This window comes from Naumovozyma dairenensis, chromosome 6 (assembly GCF_000227115.2).
Source record: "Naumovozyma dairenensis CBS 421 chromosome 6, complete genome".
Lineage (NCBI taxonomy): Eukaryota > Fungi > Ascomycota > Saccharomycetes > Saccharomycetales > Saccharomycetaceae > Naumovozyma > Naumovozyma dairenensis.
The window spans coordinates 790,628-808,870 of NC_016484.1; the positions used below are offsets into that span (position 1 = coordinate 790,628).

General features: G+C 35.2%; 6 protein-coding genes across 6 annotated transcripts; 4 read left to right on the forward strand and 2 right to left on the reverse strand.

Moving 5' to 3' along the window:
• Positions 1–84: 84 nt before the first annotated feature.
• APC1 (anaphase promoting complex subunit 1) lies at positions 85–5,283 on the reverse strand (the record flags this gene model as incomplete). Its single annotated transcript, XM_003670843.1, has 1 exon — positions 85–5,283. One exon carries the CDS (start codon positions 5,281–5,283, stop codon positions 85–87), a length of 5,199 nt encoding a protein of 1,732 aa, XP_003670891.1.
• Positions 5,284–5,704: 421 nt separating this feature from the next.
• MDG1 (Mdg1p) lies at positions 5,705–7,090 on the forward strand (the record flags this gene model as incomplete). The annotated part of the gene is made up of 1 exon (XM_003670844.1): positions 5,705–7,090. One exon carries the CDS (start codon positions 5,705–5,707, stop codon positions 7,088–7,090), a length of 1,386 nt encoding a protein of 461 aa, XP_003670892.1.
• A 507-nt stretch (positions 7,091–7,597) lies between these two features.
• NOP13 (Nop13p) lies at positions 7,598–8,797 on the forward strand (the record flags this gene model as incomplete). The annotated part of the gene is made up of 1 exon (XM_003670845.1): positions 7,598–8,797. The coding sequence occupies one exon, from the start codon at positions 7,598–7,600 to the stop codon at positions 8,795–8,797; it is 1,200 nt and encodes a 399-aa protein (XP_003670893.1).
• A 2,148-nt stretch (positions 8,798–10,945) lies between these two features.
• On the forward strand, positions 10,946–12,934 carry TDA7 (Tda7p; the record flags this gene model as incomplete). Its single annotated transcript, XM_003670846.1, has 1 exon — positions 10,946–12,934. One exon carries the CDS (start codon positions 10,946–10,948, stop codon positions 12,932–12,934), a length of 1,989 nt encoding a protein of 662 aa, XP_003670894.1.
• Positions 12,935–13,393: 459 nt separating this feature from the next.
• MRPL22 (mitochondrial 54S ribosomal protein uL22m) lies at positions 13,394–14,317 on the forward strand (the record flags this gene model as incomplete). Its single annotated transcript, XM_003670847.1, has 1 exon — positions 13,394–14,317. One exon carries the CDS (start codon positions 13,394–13,396, stop codon positions 14,315–14,317), a length of 924 nt encoding a protein of 307 aa, XP_003670895.1.
• Positions 14,318–14,707: 390 nt separating this feature from the next.
• RPS3 (40S ribosomal protein uS3) lies at positions 14,708–15,439 on the reverse strand (the record flags this gene model as incomplete). The annotated part of the gene is made up of 1 exon (XM_003670848.1): positions 14,708–15,439. The coding sequence occupies one exon, from the start codon at positions 15,437–15,439 to the stop codon at positions 14,708–14,710; it is 732 nt and encodes a 243-aa protein (XP_003670896.1).
• Between the last annotated feature and the right edge of the window lie 2,804 nt (positions 15,440–18,243).

Consider the following 18,243-nt stretch of genomic DNA (forward strand, 5'->3'; position numbering starts at 1 on the left):
ATGCAATGCTTTTCTTTCTATAAAAATATATATAAAAAAAATTCTGTAAAAATGTAGCAATTTAATTACCAATAAAATTTCAACCTATCTCTGTCCTAATGACAATGCTTGTTTTTTCCATATTTCTAACTGATAATCTGTAGTAATATTATCATTATTACTACAATCCGAGTAAATCATATCCAGGTTAAAATCTTCAGCACTATCAATACTCTCATTTTTCTCTTGAAGTTCTCTTTCTAATTCTAACATAGTCGGATTCATCATATTTAATCGATTTATCAGATTGGAAGCAAAGTTAACCATAGTAATATTTTTCTTGTTATTCAATGAAACTTTTCCATCAATGGCTTTAATCTTTTGTTGAAGGGCCATATGAATATTTTCAACATTTGGGAACTTTTGCTTCTCTTCATCATAAGAATTGTGCCTATCTTTGGGCTTGACATAAATTACTGTACCATTAGCAAAATATCTCATTGCTGTAATTGTTTCGTTAAACTCAATCTCTAATGGATGATAATCTGGCGAATCAATAACAATTTTATCAATGTGTTTGAAATCAGGTAAAAGGCATGGCGATTCCAGGTTTTTCGCAACCAGGTCACCACTTAAGTGTTCGGAACGTAAATATATTTTGATCGGAACATTATTTATAACTTCTTCAGTAACCGAATCTTTAATTACTAAACAACGGGGTTCTATTGTCATACTCCAAAAATATTTCAAACATTCCTCTAGTTGACTATCAAGATCAGGTAAAATTGATAAAATCAAATAAGCAATGTTCTCTGAGGTAGATGTCATTAATGCGTATTGACCAGAGCCTAGAAATAGGAAACCCAATGATAAATTCGTTGACATATATTTGGAGTAATGAGCTTCGAAGTCAACATCTTTCCTTATACCTATAATGTTCTCTAAACTTTCTCTAGTATCAGTTTCGTCACCAATCTCATCTTCTTCTTCTTCTTGTTCTTCTTCTGCATCATCTTCTTCCGCTGATCCATTTTCATTTGCACCAGGTGAAAATTCAGAATCAAACATAACAAAATCATGTTCATCTCCATGTTCAGCAGCAAATTCTCGAACAATGGGGTTAATACGTGTTTTCTTCTTGGCCCGCTTAAACAAATACGAATGTAATCCAAAAATCGTTTCATGGACGAAACGAACCCTTCTAAACACTTCCAAATCACCAGTAGCACACATTATCATACTTGCAGATATCATCAAACTATTAACTAAAGTGGTAATACCACTTATAATAAGTACTTCATCAACGTTTCTTTTCCCAAAATATTGATAAAATGGAACGAACCTGTCCAAGAGAGAAAGTAATATATCTCGAACTTTAATATTACTAGTAGAAGCGAACTTTATACCCATGGCTAAAACACGTCCTGCCATAACTAAATAAATAGGCAAATCTTTTGCGCTTAGTTGGTCGGAAAGTGCGATATCCATTCCACCAAGAACAAATTCTAAACTGTCCTCAATTGTATCCCACAATATCATATGATATGATAATTCTTTCAACAGAAATAGATGAGAACGATGGTTAATTACAGCATTCTTTTTCAAATTAGGTTTAATTAAGTCAGCAATATGTTTGTCTCTCGTTCTTAGGAAAATAAATGTCAATGCAAGAAGGGCTCCACTATGTGAATCCTCGGGAACCCAGTTAGGTTCAACTTCATGAGTTTCTGTTATAATTGAAAGTAAGTCGTTGATGAGGCTAGGGTATAGCTCTTCTGCTTCTCCATCAAGATTTAGATCGTCTTGGAAAAGCCCATCATCCTCGCTCTTATGGCCACCGTTTTCTTCAGATGAAGAAAAGTTTTTCCCAGATCCTAAATTGATCAGACCCAAGGCAATACCTGCACCGACTCTATAACTTTCATGCACAACCATTTCTTCATGAATTTGAACAAGTGATGTTAACTGTGATAGCAACAGTGAACTCATTCTTCTATGATTGGATTGTTGATAAAGTAACCCAATTCCAACTAGAGCAACAGTTTGCACTTCTATAGCTATATTCAAATCATTTGATCCTTGTGGTAGCAGAGCAACAACATGAACACTCAGTACTTTAGTTAATTTCAAATCCATCGTGCTTTTCATACTGGCGCACATTCCTAATAATAAACCAATACTGATCTTTGTAACCTTAGGACTTAAATAGTTATATACATGCCATTCCTCTAGATTTTTCAAATGGCCATTCAACCCCAATCCGAATAAGAATCCTCCATGGTGTGCATTTAGTTCAGACGGTTTATTAAATACAATCCAACTTCCTGTAATTCCTGTGGCATGTCTTGATATTATCAATCCAGAACTTACACCAGCATGGAAATCCGCTAATGCGGTTACATTCTTTGACAAGTTCATGCTTTTTGAAATGTTCGTTCCATCAGGGAATAAGCATTCCAAATTCACCGGTTTGGGCGTCCATTTTTGTGTAGACAACGGTTGTTCACAACCATATAATATTGCGCTATATCCGATTCCTGCCGTACTTGTCCGCAAAGCAGTAAGTGCTACAACTGCTTTTTTTTCTTCTAGAATGCTTTTGTATTTTGTCTCTGTCGGGATGAAGTGGACTTTATGAATATCGAAATAGTTCACTAGCGATAACGCTTCATCAAACCTTCGATCATGTGAGAAGATTAATTCTGTGTTTTCCTTGGATACAAGATTATTTTGATCTTCATTTTGTTTCAAAAGGTATTCTTTATCACTCGATAATAGAGCATTATCTTCACTTGATACGAAGGCTGAATCCTTAACAACTTCTGATATAACAGTATATATATTTCTGGGCATCCGTCTTGAATTTGTATGGATAGTTGAGTTTCTTACTTTAAAGCTTGTTAAATTTGAGAACGATGACGGGGATGAGAGTTCTTCCTCACTTTTCTGATCAAACTCGATTTGTTTGATAAGTGCGATATGTCGCTCGAGATCCGATCTTGCGATAGTCGATAAGTCTAATTCCTTATCAGCAAAAGAAATGTGTCTTTCGATTGATTTTAAGATTGTTCTCAATGGAGTAATTATACCTATTGGATAAGTATTTAATTCTGAGTTACTAATTCCCAAACTCGTTAGGAAACCTAACGTAAAAAAATTTGGGCGACCAGGAATATGTGTTAATTCATAAAGCTTTAAAAGCCTGATACACCTTGGAGTTATTAATAGATCAATATCTGATGCCTTCTCTATAAGCCTTGAAAAGGAAATATATGGCGTTAACGGTATCTGACTATTTTCTGTAATACTATACAGGGATTTCATTATCGATGGAGGCTCATCATTTGGCTGATTGTATTGAATTTTAGAAGGTAGTTGTTGCTGATATTTCATCCTAGTTCTTGAATCCGTAGGGTAGTAATTTTTCCATGATAACGGCCAATTCATAAAATAGACTGCAGTGACGAGAAAATCTTTTAGCTTAATTGCTTCATTTTTCCGTAAAGTGTTTAAAAGAAATTCCTCTCGTAGAAGATGTAGTCCTAATACAATTTGAGGAACATAATGTACGAGATCTAAAGAGTGTAGATACTGATTTGCCGCACAATTTATAACCTTTGAGCCAATATCCTTATTTGTAGCGTCCCCCAACAAGCAAAGTAAGGCCATCAGGAATGATTCAAATTCTTCACCGACAGTTGAATTTAAAGTATCTTCATTCTGTTTAAGCTGTTCAGATTTCATTAAATAGTAGATATATTGCCAAAGAAATAAAAATCCTGTGAAAATATTATTTGGACAGATCAATTCTAGTGCTTCTAAACATTGAATCACAGAGCTTTGAGTTGGGAAACAAAAAACGTCTTGGATTTGATTTAAGCAATCAATATGGAAATGAATATACTCATCTATTTCAATGTCGTCGGGTGACTCACTTCTACGTTCTCTACGCTCTAAAATTTGGTCTTCGTCATAGAGAGTTATGATTTCAGAGTTAAGGGGAATAAAAGGATTATATAAAGAACCTAATGTATTCACTTCATATGAAATGAGAACAGTTCCGGGTGGAAATAAGAATGGATGACTATGTATAGTTTCTATGTGGAAATCAACGTTGGTATTGATACTAGATAGTTGAATGAGGTCCTGCGGTGAGTCGCCATACATCTTGAAAGGAACCGAGTTTACAACGCTTGGTAAAAGATTGATTGACCAAACTTTAGAAAAATGCGAGGTTGCATCCAATATTATAATTGCTTCTTTACTTTCGTATCTAACAGGGATAAATTCTGGTGAATGTGAATTTGAATGCAGCGTAGATGGTAAATTCAAAGAAGAGATCTTTGTCAAAATTATATCTTTCGAAAGCGCCTTTTGATTTATATATTCTTGTGGGGTTTGATAAGTAGAATCTATGACAGGAGAATTTGTTGAAGTATTGCTCATGCGGTCTAATGTGGCCGAAACACTTCTTGTAGGTACCGATTGAGAAACGTCATTATTCTCAATTTTCAAAAAAGAGTCTAAATCGCTATTTTTCGTTATAACGTTGGTACTACGTAAGGTTGAACTGCTGTTCCTACTACTATTATTATTATTGATATCATAATTTGAATTTATTGAAGCAGTTCTTCTATTTAAAATTGAAACTTTTCTCAGATTTCTGTTGTTCTCATCCAAGTTTAAGTTATTGCAACCCATATTTGAATATGCACTTGAATGGATGGTGTCCTTTTTGGAATGGGTTTGGCCAGCTGAGGAGTTGGTATTTAAAATTCTTGTATAATAAAAATGGACAGAATTTTCTCTCTGATCATAAAATGCAGTAATCTTGTCATTTGCCTCCCTGGGGAACACAACCATAGTCATATTGTATATACCATCCATACTTTGTTTGGTTGCAAATGAAAGTGTACCAAACGGTGCCATCGGGTCTGTGAGTGTAATGAATTTAAACTGTACGTCTGTCGTATTGAATGGACCGGCATCATCCTTTGTGTCATTTCTTTCCAAAACTATACCATATGGATAAAAAAAGGCATTTGATATAGTATAAGGAAAAGATACACTAGTTGATCCACCAGTGGATAAATAATACACATGTGCCACATCAGATAATACAATGACGAGACAATCGGATGCTCTTTCGAAGTCCACAATCCCACAATTTATTATCTTTTCCTGAAATCGGAATTTTTTAACACATACACCGCCAATGAATAGATGCACTGTTCTCTTATTCTCGTCTATCCATAAATCTCCTCTGCGTAAAGGATCTGCTCTTAGACAATTATTGAAATCCATATTTTCGTATCAGTTTATTATGGGTATTCATGTACCATTTACGGTCGGTTGTCAAATGATAAATAAAGAATGGCACGTCGATGGCACTATTGTCCGCAATATCTTAAGTAATGTACCGAGTATCATCAGCAACCAATCTTCAGCTTCCCAAATATATGTTAAAATAGTATCTTCTAGACAATGTTAGTTTACCTTCTGTGATCATTCAATTGTCAACAAATACAAATTTGCCGCCGCCGCCCTCATAACGGCTTTAGAAAAGTCTACAAAACTAAATTTATAAATATCAAGGGGATAGCCTCATGACTAAAGAGTCAAAATCTTACGAGAAGTAACAACTAGTAATTCTATTATTAGATAATATAATTATAATTATTTACGATAATATACCGAAGCAAAAGTTCAAAGAAATACAGACAAAATGTCAAGCATAATCATTGAATTCCCATTTGTTTGGTCAGAGGGACACCCGAAAGAAGTCACCGTAACCGGGCCTTTTGACGATTGGAAAGGATCCATCCATATGATTAAAGATGAATTGACAGGATCCTTTAGTGCAGAATTCCCTATAGAGATTGATGGGAGGGATGGCACATTTATTTTTAAATTTATCGTTGATGGTCATTGGCTCATTAATCCAGTCTATAAGTCAATATATGATGATAATGGAAACCAAAATAATTATATTAGTATTGAAGATGTAGAGAATTATATTCAAAATGAGGACCCAGCAGTTGAAGTAGACGTAATTGGGCCAAATGAAGAGGAGGAATTGAAAATCATTGGAAGGAAAATGGATAGACTAAATGATGATGTTCAAGTGGTGGAAGAAACGATCATCTCCGCAGATAAAGTGACTGGTGGTAGTAACTTCAATATTAGTGGACAAGATGAATCACAAAAAGTGTTGGAAGAGGAGGTTGGTAAGCAAGAAAAAGTACAGAATGAAATTTCAGTAGAAAATGCTGAAATAGTGAACGAGATAGAAGATATTGAACCGACTACCATTAATGAGCTTGCTATAAAGCCTTTGGATAAACCGGATCTTAAGAATGATGTTATTCAAGAAAGTGACGGTAAAGATACGTTAACCCCAAAAGAAATTCCTGTTTTATCACAAAAATCTCAGGAAAAGACTGAAAAGGCAGATTCGAAAGCACCCGGTAGAAAAAAGTTTAAGGTAAGAAAGACGTTCAGAAAAAACAGGATAACAGGAGAGAGAGTAGTTGTTTCGCAAGAAATAATTGAGATAAAAGATGATGAAGATCTAACTGATGATGGTTCTTTGATCGAGGAAATTCCTCATCATTCCAAAGAGGCATCTCCTTACCTACAGCCTCCTGTGAACAATATCGATGATGTGACTGAGGATGTGAAGAAAGCAGAAGTAAAGGAACCGGTCCCTCAAATCAAAGAAGGGGCAGAAAGGGAATTAAAAAACAACGATAAACCCATAATAGGAAATGACGATATTGCCATTGCATCTCAAGAAGCGGTAGAGAATGATAATACGTCAGAGATTTCTCCAGCCGAAGGATTGGACGAGAAGAAAGATGGCTCGCATAAAACCAAAAACACTGAAACCGATGAAAAACAGCCTACCAAAAGAACTTCAATTTCTGAAAAGCCTGAAGCTAAGGACATCGCGTTCAAACCAGTAAAGGATACGAAGACGAAATCATCAAAAAAGTTATCTATATCGAATGCTGTCAATAAACCAATTGATAAGGTGCATTCCTCTTCTCAGACCAATAGCAAAACTACCAAAAAAGGTATGTTTGGGAAACTTAAAAAAATAATTCCTTGAATCAAACATAGCCTCCCCTTTATACTCATAATTAGCTAACTAATGCGCTCTTTTTTTGAAATAGGAAAGATTGGCAGATGCTAGCAATCTCGCTAGTACTGTGTTCCTAAAACTAGAATATCTAGTAAATAATGTATTACCTTAAAATCAATGAATATGCATTTGAAATACATACCTTTAAAAAAGTTTCTATTATCCTGCGTTTTTTTCCTCTGAATTACAGAATGGAGGTGCTTTCTTAAGTTTAAGTAACTGTACGAAAGTTGAAATGATGTGAATATATTTTGTGACGTTTTAACGAAATCTTCGCCTTTTTTCAAAATCTGTGGAAAAATATATTGAAAATTTTCCGATGACCTGAAAAAAAAATAATAAAGTTGCAAATACATGAAATTATAATTTACGATGAGCAAAAAGTTCGTCTTGTAGAGTCGAGATCTTTAAGGAATTCAGTATTTCATTGGTTTATATCTAGCTATTAATATATAGTAATCAAAAGAAACTAAGATGACCGATAAAATTGAGGTTCAAACTCCTGTCACTAAGGAAGCGAAAACAGAAGACGGTAAAAACGAAGAAATTGAAAAAGCTTTAGTTGACCCAACAAAGAAAAGAAAAGCTGAAGATGAAATTGAAATCGATTTGTCCAGTTCGATCCCTTTATCTAAGAAACAAAAACGTTTGTTGAGAAGAGGTAAAATTACATTGGAAGAATTAAATGCCAAATATAATATTGATCCTTCCTCTATTGAAGAATATAAGAATGAATCTGAATCAAAGAAAAATGTTAACAACGTGGGTGACCAAGCTAAGAATGACAATGGTGATGATGAGGAAGAGGACAAACCAAAGACTAAGAAAAGTGAAAAGGAAAGGAAGTTCAGCGTATGGATTGGTAATTTATCATTCGATACTACTAAAGAAGAAATCATAAAATTTTTTGTAGCTAAGACAAAATCTGAAGATAATGAGGCTTCCCAGGTCACTGAAAATGATATTATTAGAGTTAATATGCCACTAGCTAAGAATGATGGTAAGAAAATCAAGAACAAAGGGTTTTGTTACATGGACTTTAAAACAAAAGAACAATTGGATTCGATCGTAAAATTAAGTGAAAATCAATTGAATGGTAGAAACCTGTTGATTAAGAACTCAAAGGATTATGATGGTAGACCGGACAAGAATGACTTGGTTTCAATGTCGAAGAATCCTCCATCAAGAATTTTGTTCGTGGGGAATCTATCATTCGATACCACAGACGAACTATTAAGGAAGCATTTTCAACATTGTGGTGAAATAATTAAAATACGTATGGCTACTTTCGAAGATAGTGGTAAATGTAAAGGTTTCGCCTTTGTTGATTTCAAGAATGAAGAGGGCGCAACTAATGCCTTAAAGGATAAAACTTGTAGAAAGATCGCAGGTAGACCACTTAGAATGGAATTTGGTGAAGATAGAAGTAAAAGACAAGTTAGAAGAAAACCAGACCAAGAGCAAAAACGTACTATCGATATTCCAAATAAAGATCCTCAGCTTCAACAACGAGAAAATAATCCAGCAAAATTTAGGACAAGAAAAACTCCAGCTCCACATCGTAACACAGTTGATTCTAATAACAGAATTAAAAGTAGTATTGCTTTAAGGTCGGCACAAAGAGCGTCTGCTGCAATTGTCCCATCTCAAGGTAAGAAAATGAAGTTCGATTAGTACAACAAAAACTAAAAATCAGATATATCTTTATTTATAAATAAAGGAATGCCATGTATAATAGTCTATATTGATGATATTCCCATTATCGACATAGTTGTAAAAATTTATCTCTTTTACAAGTATTGCAATCCCTTTTGTGTAAATATTACTATCTAAAGTAGACTTTTGTAGATCAAATAAACTTGACCAATCTAGAAGAGGTTAAAAGCCTGTTTCTTTTGCCGGCGCAAAAACAATCTGGCGGATAAAAGAGCAAAAATGGATCTTAACTTTCAATGAGTATTCACTGCTAGCGAAGCTTTGAGTAGTATTAGGGAAGATATACTATTTAGAAGCCCTCTTTATATGTACAGCTACAGGAGTTCGGGAGAGCTTTTAGTCTTTGATGATGAATATCCGCACGTAAAGGAGGAATGGGGTGAATAAATTAGTTCTATTTATTATTGAAGACGGCAATGTTAATGATGACACCAAAGATAGCTCGTAAAATCAGATTGTGTTAGCTTCCTTGAACCTGATAATTGTTCACATTTTTACTAAGTTTCTTCTTTCATGGAAGCACTACAACTTGGTCGTGCAGTTCCAATTGAATCTGTGATCCAGTTTAGTGTTTCGGTTATATTATGTGACACAGTTTATGCACCCTTTTCTTGTGCCAGCAAGAAGAAAGGAACAATCAAACATTGATTTATTGTTGGGGAATGTACGCTATAAAGTTCTTGAGGCCTTAAAGACGGGATATATAAGAAAAGGCAATGCGACCTCAGGAGATTCAATTCTGCATGTGTAGTTTATATTCAAAAAAGAAAGAAAAAACATTGGATTGAAATGTACCATATCTTGCAATTGTACTATTCGCTGTAGTTAATTTCCCTTTTAAGTATAACTTAACGAGCCCTACCCTTATTTTTTCCCATGAGCTTAGTTTATGAAAGGAATTGTATTAGCATCACCCACCCTTAAATATATAATGTCCCCTCTTTAATTTTGGAATTTTGGACATTTATTATCTAGACATTGACGATGTGAGTGAATATATAAATGTGGAATGCTACAAGATAGAAGATTAGAAAGACTCTGCTTGAAGTTATAAATAAACAATATCACATTGTTATAATGGATCAGCGTATTAAATAACCATTATGTAGTCAATAAAACATGAACAACATGGACAACACAGCTGAGACTGAAGACCATACTGATAACAATCAAGTAAGCGAACAGAGAGACCCCCGTGCCTCTAGTGCAAACTCAGCACAATTATTTTAGGAAAATCACCCTAACAGTGTTTGTATTTTTTGTTTATTTTTAATGTTGGAAGGTTTATGTCCTTAAAAACAATAACTAAGAAAAAATATGACTTGGAAAAATAAATATTTTTTCTTTTGCTATCAATATTCCAAGGTATAAAATTTTAAAGCTTTGGAGCCATGCACTGCCAAAGTGCAACGACTACTTGTAATTTTTGCCTCTTATTGTTAGTTGTATTGCTTTTGACTGTTGTTGTATTAACTACGTGGTTTGATTTTTATAATAACTAATGTAATAAATTAGCCTTAAATATAGTGATCTCTGTATTTACCCTGTGTCTCTATTTGTTCATCAGGGAGTACTTTAATATTCGGTTTGTTTAATATATAATGTTTGCACCGAGGTCCAAGCGGTTAAATATCCATTGATCCGTTGTTACATACTTACTCGAGCAGATTCCTAAACACCCCGACTATTGTTGATCCAAAAAGTCAAGAAAGACAGAAAAGCAAAAAATTTCCAAAAATCATGTCTTTCTTTTTATTGCCTTAAATCTGCGAAGTACCTTACTCTTCTTGCAGAAGCATTCTTTTCGGAGTTTTTTCATTTAGCGCCGTACAACTCCGGGCTGCCTTTTTTTGAATTCCGAGATTTTCTGCGACGCTTTCCTTTTACGTCAAAAAAATCAAGAGATATCTTGTTGACTGAAAAATATGTTCTACAGGGCCCATATATCATATTCTTTCTCTATTCCCCATGTAATGTAGGAATCATCTTAACGACTCATATATTTAAGTGTTCTTCCAACCTAGAAGGGATTGTTATTAGGGAACTATTGTTACTCTTAGAAACAGAATTAACAGAAAAGAAGGAGCGGAAAATACAACAGGCAATATGGAGGTAAATTTCAACAACACCATTGAAGATCGAAGTTCAAGTGTTGTAAAATCCTTAAAGTTAACAGAAGGTAATTCTGCATCTGCTTACTCCCCGAACACTTATAAGCAGCCACAAGGAACTATTGCAACAAGCATCTCGAGTACTTCAATCGTAGAACCATCAATAGTAGATCTGGACACAGTTTTAACGAGCTCCAGTATTGAAACCATCAAGGCTTTGGCTGAATCAACGTTTGTTTCCTCATTAGGACCTTTAAGCAACGAACACTCATTTTCTCCATTATCAAGTTTGTATGCCCAAACATGGGAATCTCCTGTACATAAAACATCGATTGCTCCTATATCTACCAGCTTTGCCACATACACGTCCAATGAAAGAGCTAGCATAAGCGAACAGACAAGCAGCAGGGAACGCCCTTCTCTAAGTTCTAAAACCTTGAGCTTCGAACTTGACCCCTATCAAAATACCAAATTCTCCGAAACACAGCTTCATGAATTAAGTACAGAACCAGATAGTATTTCTACACATTCTATCAGTACATTAATGTCTAGCTTTCAATTTATATCGTCTCAAACAATGCAAAGCTTTCCACCTTCAGCAAAATCTGAAACTTTCCAGGATTCTAACGTCATCTCCGTGACTACAGAAGTACAATATGATAATGCTAAAGAAAGCTCTAGTCATAGAACAATAATGGTTGACTCGATAAATACAACAAGCCTACTTCCATCATCGAATTCCTTTATCAAAGAGGAATTAAAACTATCGACAAGTGCCTCTCCCATTGCTACCAGGTATAATTTGTTAACTTCATCTCGTAAGAAAGAAATGACAAGAAACACATCAGTAGACTCGTTTGTACATACCACCTCAATGACCAAAATCGTTGATTATTCAATGTATACCCCGCAATTATTTGGACAAAAACAGGGTTCTTCTGAATATTCATACCAAAACTTTTCCCCCTCAGCTTCCAAGATGCCAACCTTAAGGTCTTCGATCAGAACTTTGCCAGCACTTAAACTCAATGCTACAACTTCAATCACACGGGGATACATAGAGAATTTGAAACCCTCCTCATCTAGTAAATCCGAATCGTCCAGTTTCCACTCAAAGATATCAAATGTGGAAAATTCCTTAATAAAGTCTTCAACATCTACAAATGAAGAACTTTTGTTGACTGCAATACTATATTCCGTATACCCCAGTTCTAATATATACTTCTATGTATACACACAAATGTATGACTTTACTGATTCCTCTACAACATTTATTACGGGTTTGCCAACAACGGTTTCTTTACAAGGATCCCCTACCACGTTGTTAACTATACCTACTTCTACAATTACAAAAGGTACTGCATTTTATAAAGAATGGTTGAATGGGAACCTAGATAGCCAACAATTAACATCTAATTCTCATGACCAGACAAGAACAAATAAAAAGGGTGCTATAATTGGAGGCGTAGTTAGTGGTATATGTGTAGCTTCCCTTTGTGCCGCAATTATATGGGTATTCATTATTAGAGTAAGGAGAAGAAGAAGCAGGAAAAATGGTGTGTTGTTCCAACAGGACCAGAATAGAAGATATAGCAATTATTGCGGTAATATAGTACAAGTCGACACTAATAAAAAGTCTCGCTGGCTAAATAGTAAAAAGTACAACAACAGCAATACTTGGACAGATACGGGATCAGTTAAGGTAAACTCTTCAAAAAGAGTACAGCCACCACCTGTCCCGCCACCGAGAAAAACTACTATAAATCGTATACCATCAACATTTACACTGGCAAATAGTTTGCTACCTTCTGATATTCGTCTTTCATATACATCTTCGACGACTGGTTCATCGATTGATTTATCACAACTCGGCAGTTATTCTTCGATGTCCACTACACCGATACGAGTAGTTCCAGAATTGCACGACAATACTACTGGGACTCATTCTTCCAACAAGCAAGGATTCTTAAGGGAAATTATATAGCTGGACTACAATTTCTAACCTCGTGATAGCCATTTATAGATATGTACGGTAAAACTTTCAATTCTTGATAATATAGACTACTGTAGAGAAGTAATTTACATTACAATCCTGAGTGTAATTATTTCCATAGAAAGAACTGCTCATATATATCAAAGATACAGATGATTGCACGCAATCTTTAGCAAAAAAGTTGTCATTAAATTAATCCACCAACGTTACGTATGAAGAAAGAAGTATGTTCTGAATTTTTACTAACCTAACGTTATGTACAAGATCTTGACTTTGTATTTTCACCCTCCGCGATTTTCAAATTCAAGAGCTTTGATTTAACAGAAAACCAAATCTATTGAGAACAAATAACGTTTTCTCAATCAAGGTTTAAAAAAAAAGACTAACTCTTTCGTGATACATCAAATTGCTTTATGGGAACGCGGAAAAGAGATACCAAAAATTATTAAGATGCTTGTTCGAACGTTATTTCGCAATGGATCTGTTTCAGCCAATCGTTTGACTACTAATGGTATTTTTACTAGATCCCTATCATACACAAGATATCCGTTAAATGAACACAGTAACACCAACTCTCCTCTTTTCGGCAGTCTGAACAAAGATTTCGATATTGAAAAGGACCATAGCCCAAATAAGTTATCTAACAGGCTGGCTACTGAGCAGCCAAGCGTTGAAAAAAAATCTACAGATGAAACTGAAGTTACATTAGAAAGTGATAGAGAATTACAAAACTATATCAAGACGACTAGAGCCCCTGAGAAGTTAGCAACTGATATATTATTATCTCCATTAAAAAAAAGAATCTATGAAGAAAATTGTAAGATTAATGGTGGTTTCTACAAGAATAATACCGTAGTTACGTTACCAGAGACAAATTTAGAATATAAGTTGCATCTTTCAAGGAAGGAAATTGAAGTCTTAGAACCTTCAATTTATCTGAAATCATTCAGGATTAAATCTTCAATGAAAAAGACCAATATATTCCTGAGATTATTAGGTGGATTAGATGTGAAGAAAGCGTTGACTCAATGTCATTTTGCAAAGAAAAAGGTTGCTCGTGATGTAGCTGGTCTACTGGAAAAAGGAATGACGGATAGCAATAAGTTGGGTTTAAACCCTGATGACTTATATATATCTCAAATATGGACAGGGAGTGATGGGTCGTGGACTCAAAGATTAGACTATAAAGCAAGAGGTAGAGTTGGAATTATAAGGCATAGGTATGTTCATGTGAGATGCATATTGAAGACCAAAAGCATAACGAAAAAAAGATTAGAGTATGAGGCTAGCTTAAAGAAACAAAAACGGAAAGCGTGGATTCAACTAGATGATAAACCTGTACGCGGCGTAACCGGCGGCGTATATAAATGGTAAGTATCACGGGAGTCCCCATTCAATATATCTTGTATATAATATAATTATTGTTAAAAACAGCATAATCTTTAGTTAAAAATTAATATAACAACTTAAGAGGTTCCATAGAAGATATAATATTGGCATAGTAGTAGATAATAGTCTTCTTGATGCTTTGAAACAAGAAGGTGAGGCATCTTATTGTCTAAGGATCACACATTCGCAAATGTTTAAGCCTTTACGGTTGTTATAGGCCATGATAACTTAGAAGTGTGAACATTCCGATGCATACAACGTTATACACGTAAGAACAATAAACGATAATATGATAACAGAATATTTAAAAAAATAGTAGATGGATATATTAAACTGTGAAATTATTTAAATTTTTTTATATACAACCTTATCTATTTAAGCTTCAACTGGTTCAGCAGTTTCAGCTTCTTCAGTTTCTTCAACAGCTGGTCTGTAATCCTTGACAGATGGAGCCAAGATTGGTTCTTCATCCTTTGGTTCAACAATGGTAACAGCATCTGGTAAAGCTCTTGGACCAGTCTTGGCAGTAGCTGGATCTCTCATAATCTTAACCTTAATACCTAAAACACCTTGTCTCATCAAAACGTGTCTAGTAGCAGTGTCAATGAAATCTTTGACTGGTTGACCAGAGTGAATCAAGAAACCGTCAGCGAACTTCATAGCCTTAGCTCTAGCAGCTCTTAACTTACCAGAAACAACGACTTCACAACCCTTAGCACCAGATTCCATAACGTATCTGACAACACCGTAGGCAGCTCTTCTGATAGCCAAACCATTCAACAATTTGAATTTCATGGATTCAGCTTGAGCAATAGCAGACAAACCACGGTCTTGAACTCTTTCAGCGTACAAAACAATGGTACCTGGAGTGTACTTGAATCTCTTTTGAACTAACAAAGTCAATTCGTTGATTCTTCTACCGTTTTCACCCAAAACATCTTGAGTTCTAGTAGCTCTGATAATGACTTCAGTCTTGGTTGGAGTAACACGGACTTCGACACCAGAGTAACCTTCTTCAGCTAATTCTCTAGTGAAGAATTCGTTCAATTCAGCGTAGAAGACACCGTCAGCGACTAGCTTTCTTTTCTTGGAAATTAAGGCGACCATTTTTGGGGATATGTGCTATGAGTTGTTGATTTAAGAAAGTATTAGAAAACGTTTGTTAAAAAATTAACCTCCATATTGAAATTGTATTTTCTAAATAATATTTTGACATACAGCTATTAACTTTTCTAGCAACAATAATATTATCAATATCCAGATTTCTTACGAGGACTCATCGCCTTTGGCGAGCATCTTAACTTTAGCCGAGTTTTTCACCAAGTTTTTTGAAATTTTCAAAAAATGTCCCTTGAACTATAAAATGTCTGGGTCTTTGTAACATCCATACATAAATACCAAACAGTCATAAATTTTAAGCATTCATTGCAATTTCATGGCTGTGACAGGATATTTAGTAGTCAAGAATCAACACCAATACGTAGCGTTAGATTACTTGCTCTACTCAATATACCTTGCCCTTTCGGGTAAATCTCCTACACTACCTATCAATATCTTTAACAAGCCTGTTTTCTTTTTACTTTTATTTGAGTTGTCTTTCATATACAGGTAACTTAACCAATTTATTCCGATTCAAGCGCTTATATGAGTATTCCCATTATCCTAATTTAGAAATAGATATTCAAAGCTTTTCTTTTTATTATACAAATGGTATTGATATATAGGTGGATAAAACAAGCCACGAATCATACACAATCGTGTCGAATACAATGGTCGACGTTTAGATTTGAACAATCTCTGTATCTCAACCGGGGATGATACTTTGATGATCACACATTAATTTCAAACTGTAGGAATGAAATGGTGCTTATTCAAAGTATTTTTGGTATAAATGTTACATTTTTGTACGTATGAACAAGGGTGATATGACACTTACCCGCCTGCGTTGTTCAGACATCACCACTTGCTTTCTGACTTATTCAATTCGATTACCCATTTAAATGAGGTAAATTATGTCAAGATCTTGACTTTTCATTTTTGAAAGTTTTACAAAACGAGTGATTTACGTATTTTACGAAGTTTCTCCTTGGATTACGTAACGTAATGACTTATTAAAGATACTTTGTTGGAAATCGGGATTACCTTTACTTCCTGACGTTCCGGTCAATAACGTATCCTTTAATTTATGAACTTCGTCTTCGGTCAACAATTAACAAATTCCGAAATAGACGGAGGATTCACTGGAAAAGAAAGACAGGCAAAACTTCTTAAACGCCGTGGACAAAAATAAAGTTTTTTGCCTTCACTAAGAAAAAGGTTCGCACAGTATTTTCGTAGTAACATTAACGTCAAGATTCTTCAGTTAACGGTGTTCAAAGAAATGTTCTTGGAGAATATCCATTCTCTCTGTACAACTTGTACAGAGTGTTGACACAGCTACGTACGTTTATTAAAGATTTCTTGATGATTATGTGAATTAACTTCTGCGTTTTAAAGCCCTCATCATGTTACATAAGTATGTAGGAAACCCCTGTGCAGCCAAGAGTTAGAAAACCATCATGCCGTTCGTACCTACGCCTTACTTAGAGTTTCAAGATTGGCTCAAAGCCTATGTTTTCATATTTCTCAGTGTTTTAATAAGCGTGAAAATATTAGAAATCACTTTTAACCATTGTGTATACGTGTGGGAAAAAAACCACGCACCTTTCGTAGGCTACAAATTGTAGGCGGATCCACTGTAAGAAGAAAAGTTTGTTCCTTTGAATAGAAGTTGTTATAGATGTTACTTATACAAAGTGTGTTGGGTGCTGGAGTCCCTTGTAGGTATGTACCCAGAATGTGTTGCACAGATAGCAAAAAAAATATGCCATAGGAAAATGCCCTGTACGTGAATATATGGGTAGGCAATATTTACATACTCTCGTCTTACTTCGGCCTAGTGTCTTCCATAGCTGGAGTGATAACTTCCAACAAATTTGTTTTTCGGGAAATACTTTCTGCTCTTTCTACCAACGGGTGTGTATAGGTCTGCGGGATAATGTGCGGATTACATATACAGGTCAGCAACTTCTTAACCCAAAACAAGCTTTGGTGCAGGAAAAAATAAAATCTACCTCGAAAAATAGTAGGAGCTGGCCAAATTGAGAAAACACGATACTTCCTTTCTAGGGCTGTTTGGGCCCCTACCATCCCTACCCAAAACGTGGAGTTACGAACGTTTCTATAAAAACGACAGGATCCTGAGGTTGTGTGACACTTACCTTATAAAGAGGGTTACAGACTTCATTAATAATGGTTTACAAAAGTTGTAAGGTGAAACGAACTCGGCCAAGTAGGCGTCAGAAAAAGACCCATCCTCTTATTTCTACTTCCTCCAAACGATTCGAGAAAAGCCCAAAATTCGTTTTCTGCTGGGACCTAAATAGTAGATTTAGGGTATTTCTGAAATAGTACTTCTTGAAGCCGAGGTTTTCTCTAAAACGTTAGGAACAGAGATGTTACGGGTAGGCTTGGTTGGGCTTCTTTTTAAAAAAGTTGCCCTCATAGTAAAGTGAATTCTTTCAAAGAAGCCCACCCCACTGGGTCTCTAAACCAAAAAGCCTGGTCGGTCTTCATTTTTGGCAGAAGCCCCAAAATTTTTGGGCTTTGTAACAGACGATCTCAGAATCTTTTTACCTACAATCTATATTCGTTCCTAATTAGAACCTACATCTTCTAAGAACCCCAATATTTTCACCTAGATTTTTCCAGGAGCCCCAAAAATAAACCGCCAGCTCTCTCATAAAAAGCACGTCGACCCCAGCTGAGTACGGGGCTTACGTAATGCCCCACCCTTGCCTAGGTACGGGTACCGTGGAGTGATGAATATGAAAAAGATGAATTGAATAGTGCTGTTCTTATATAATGGTAAA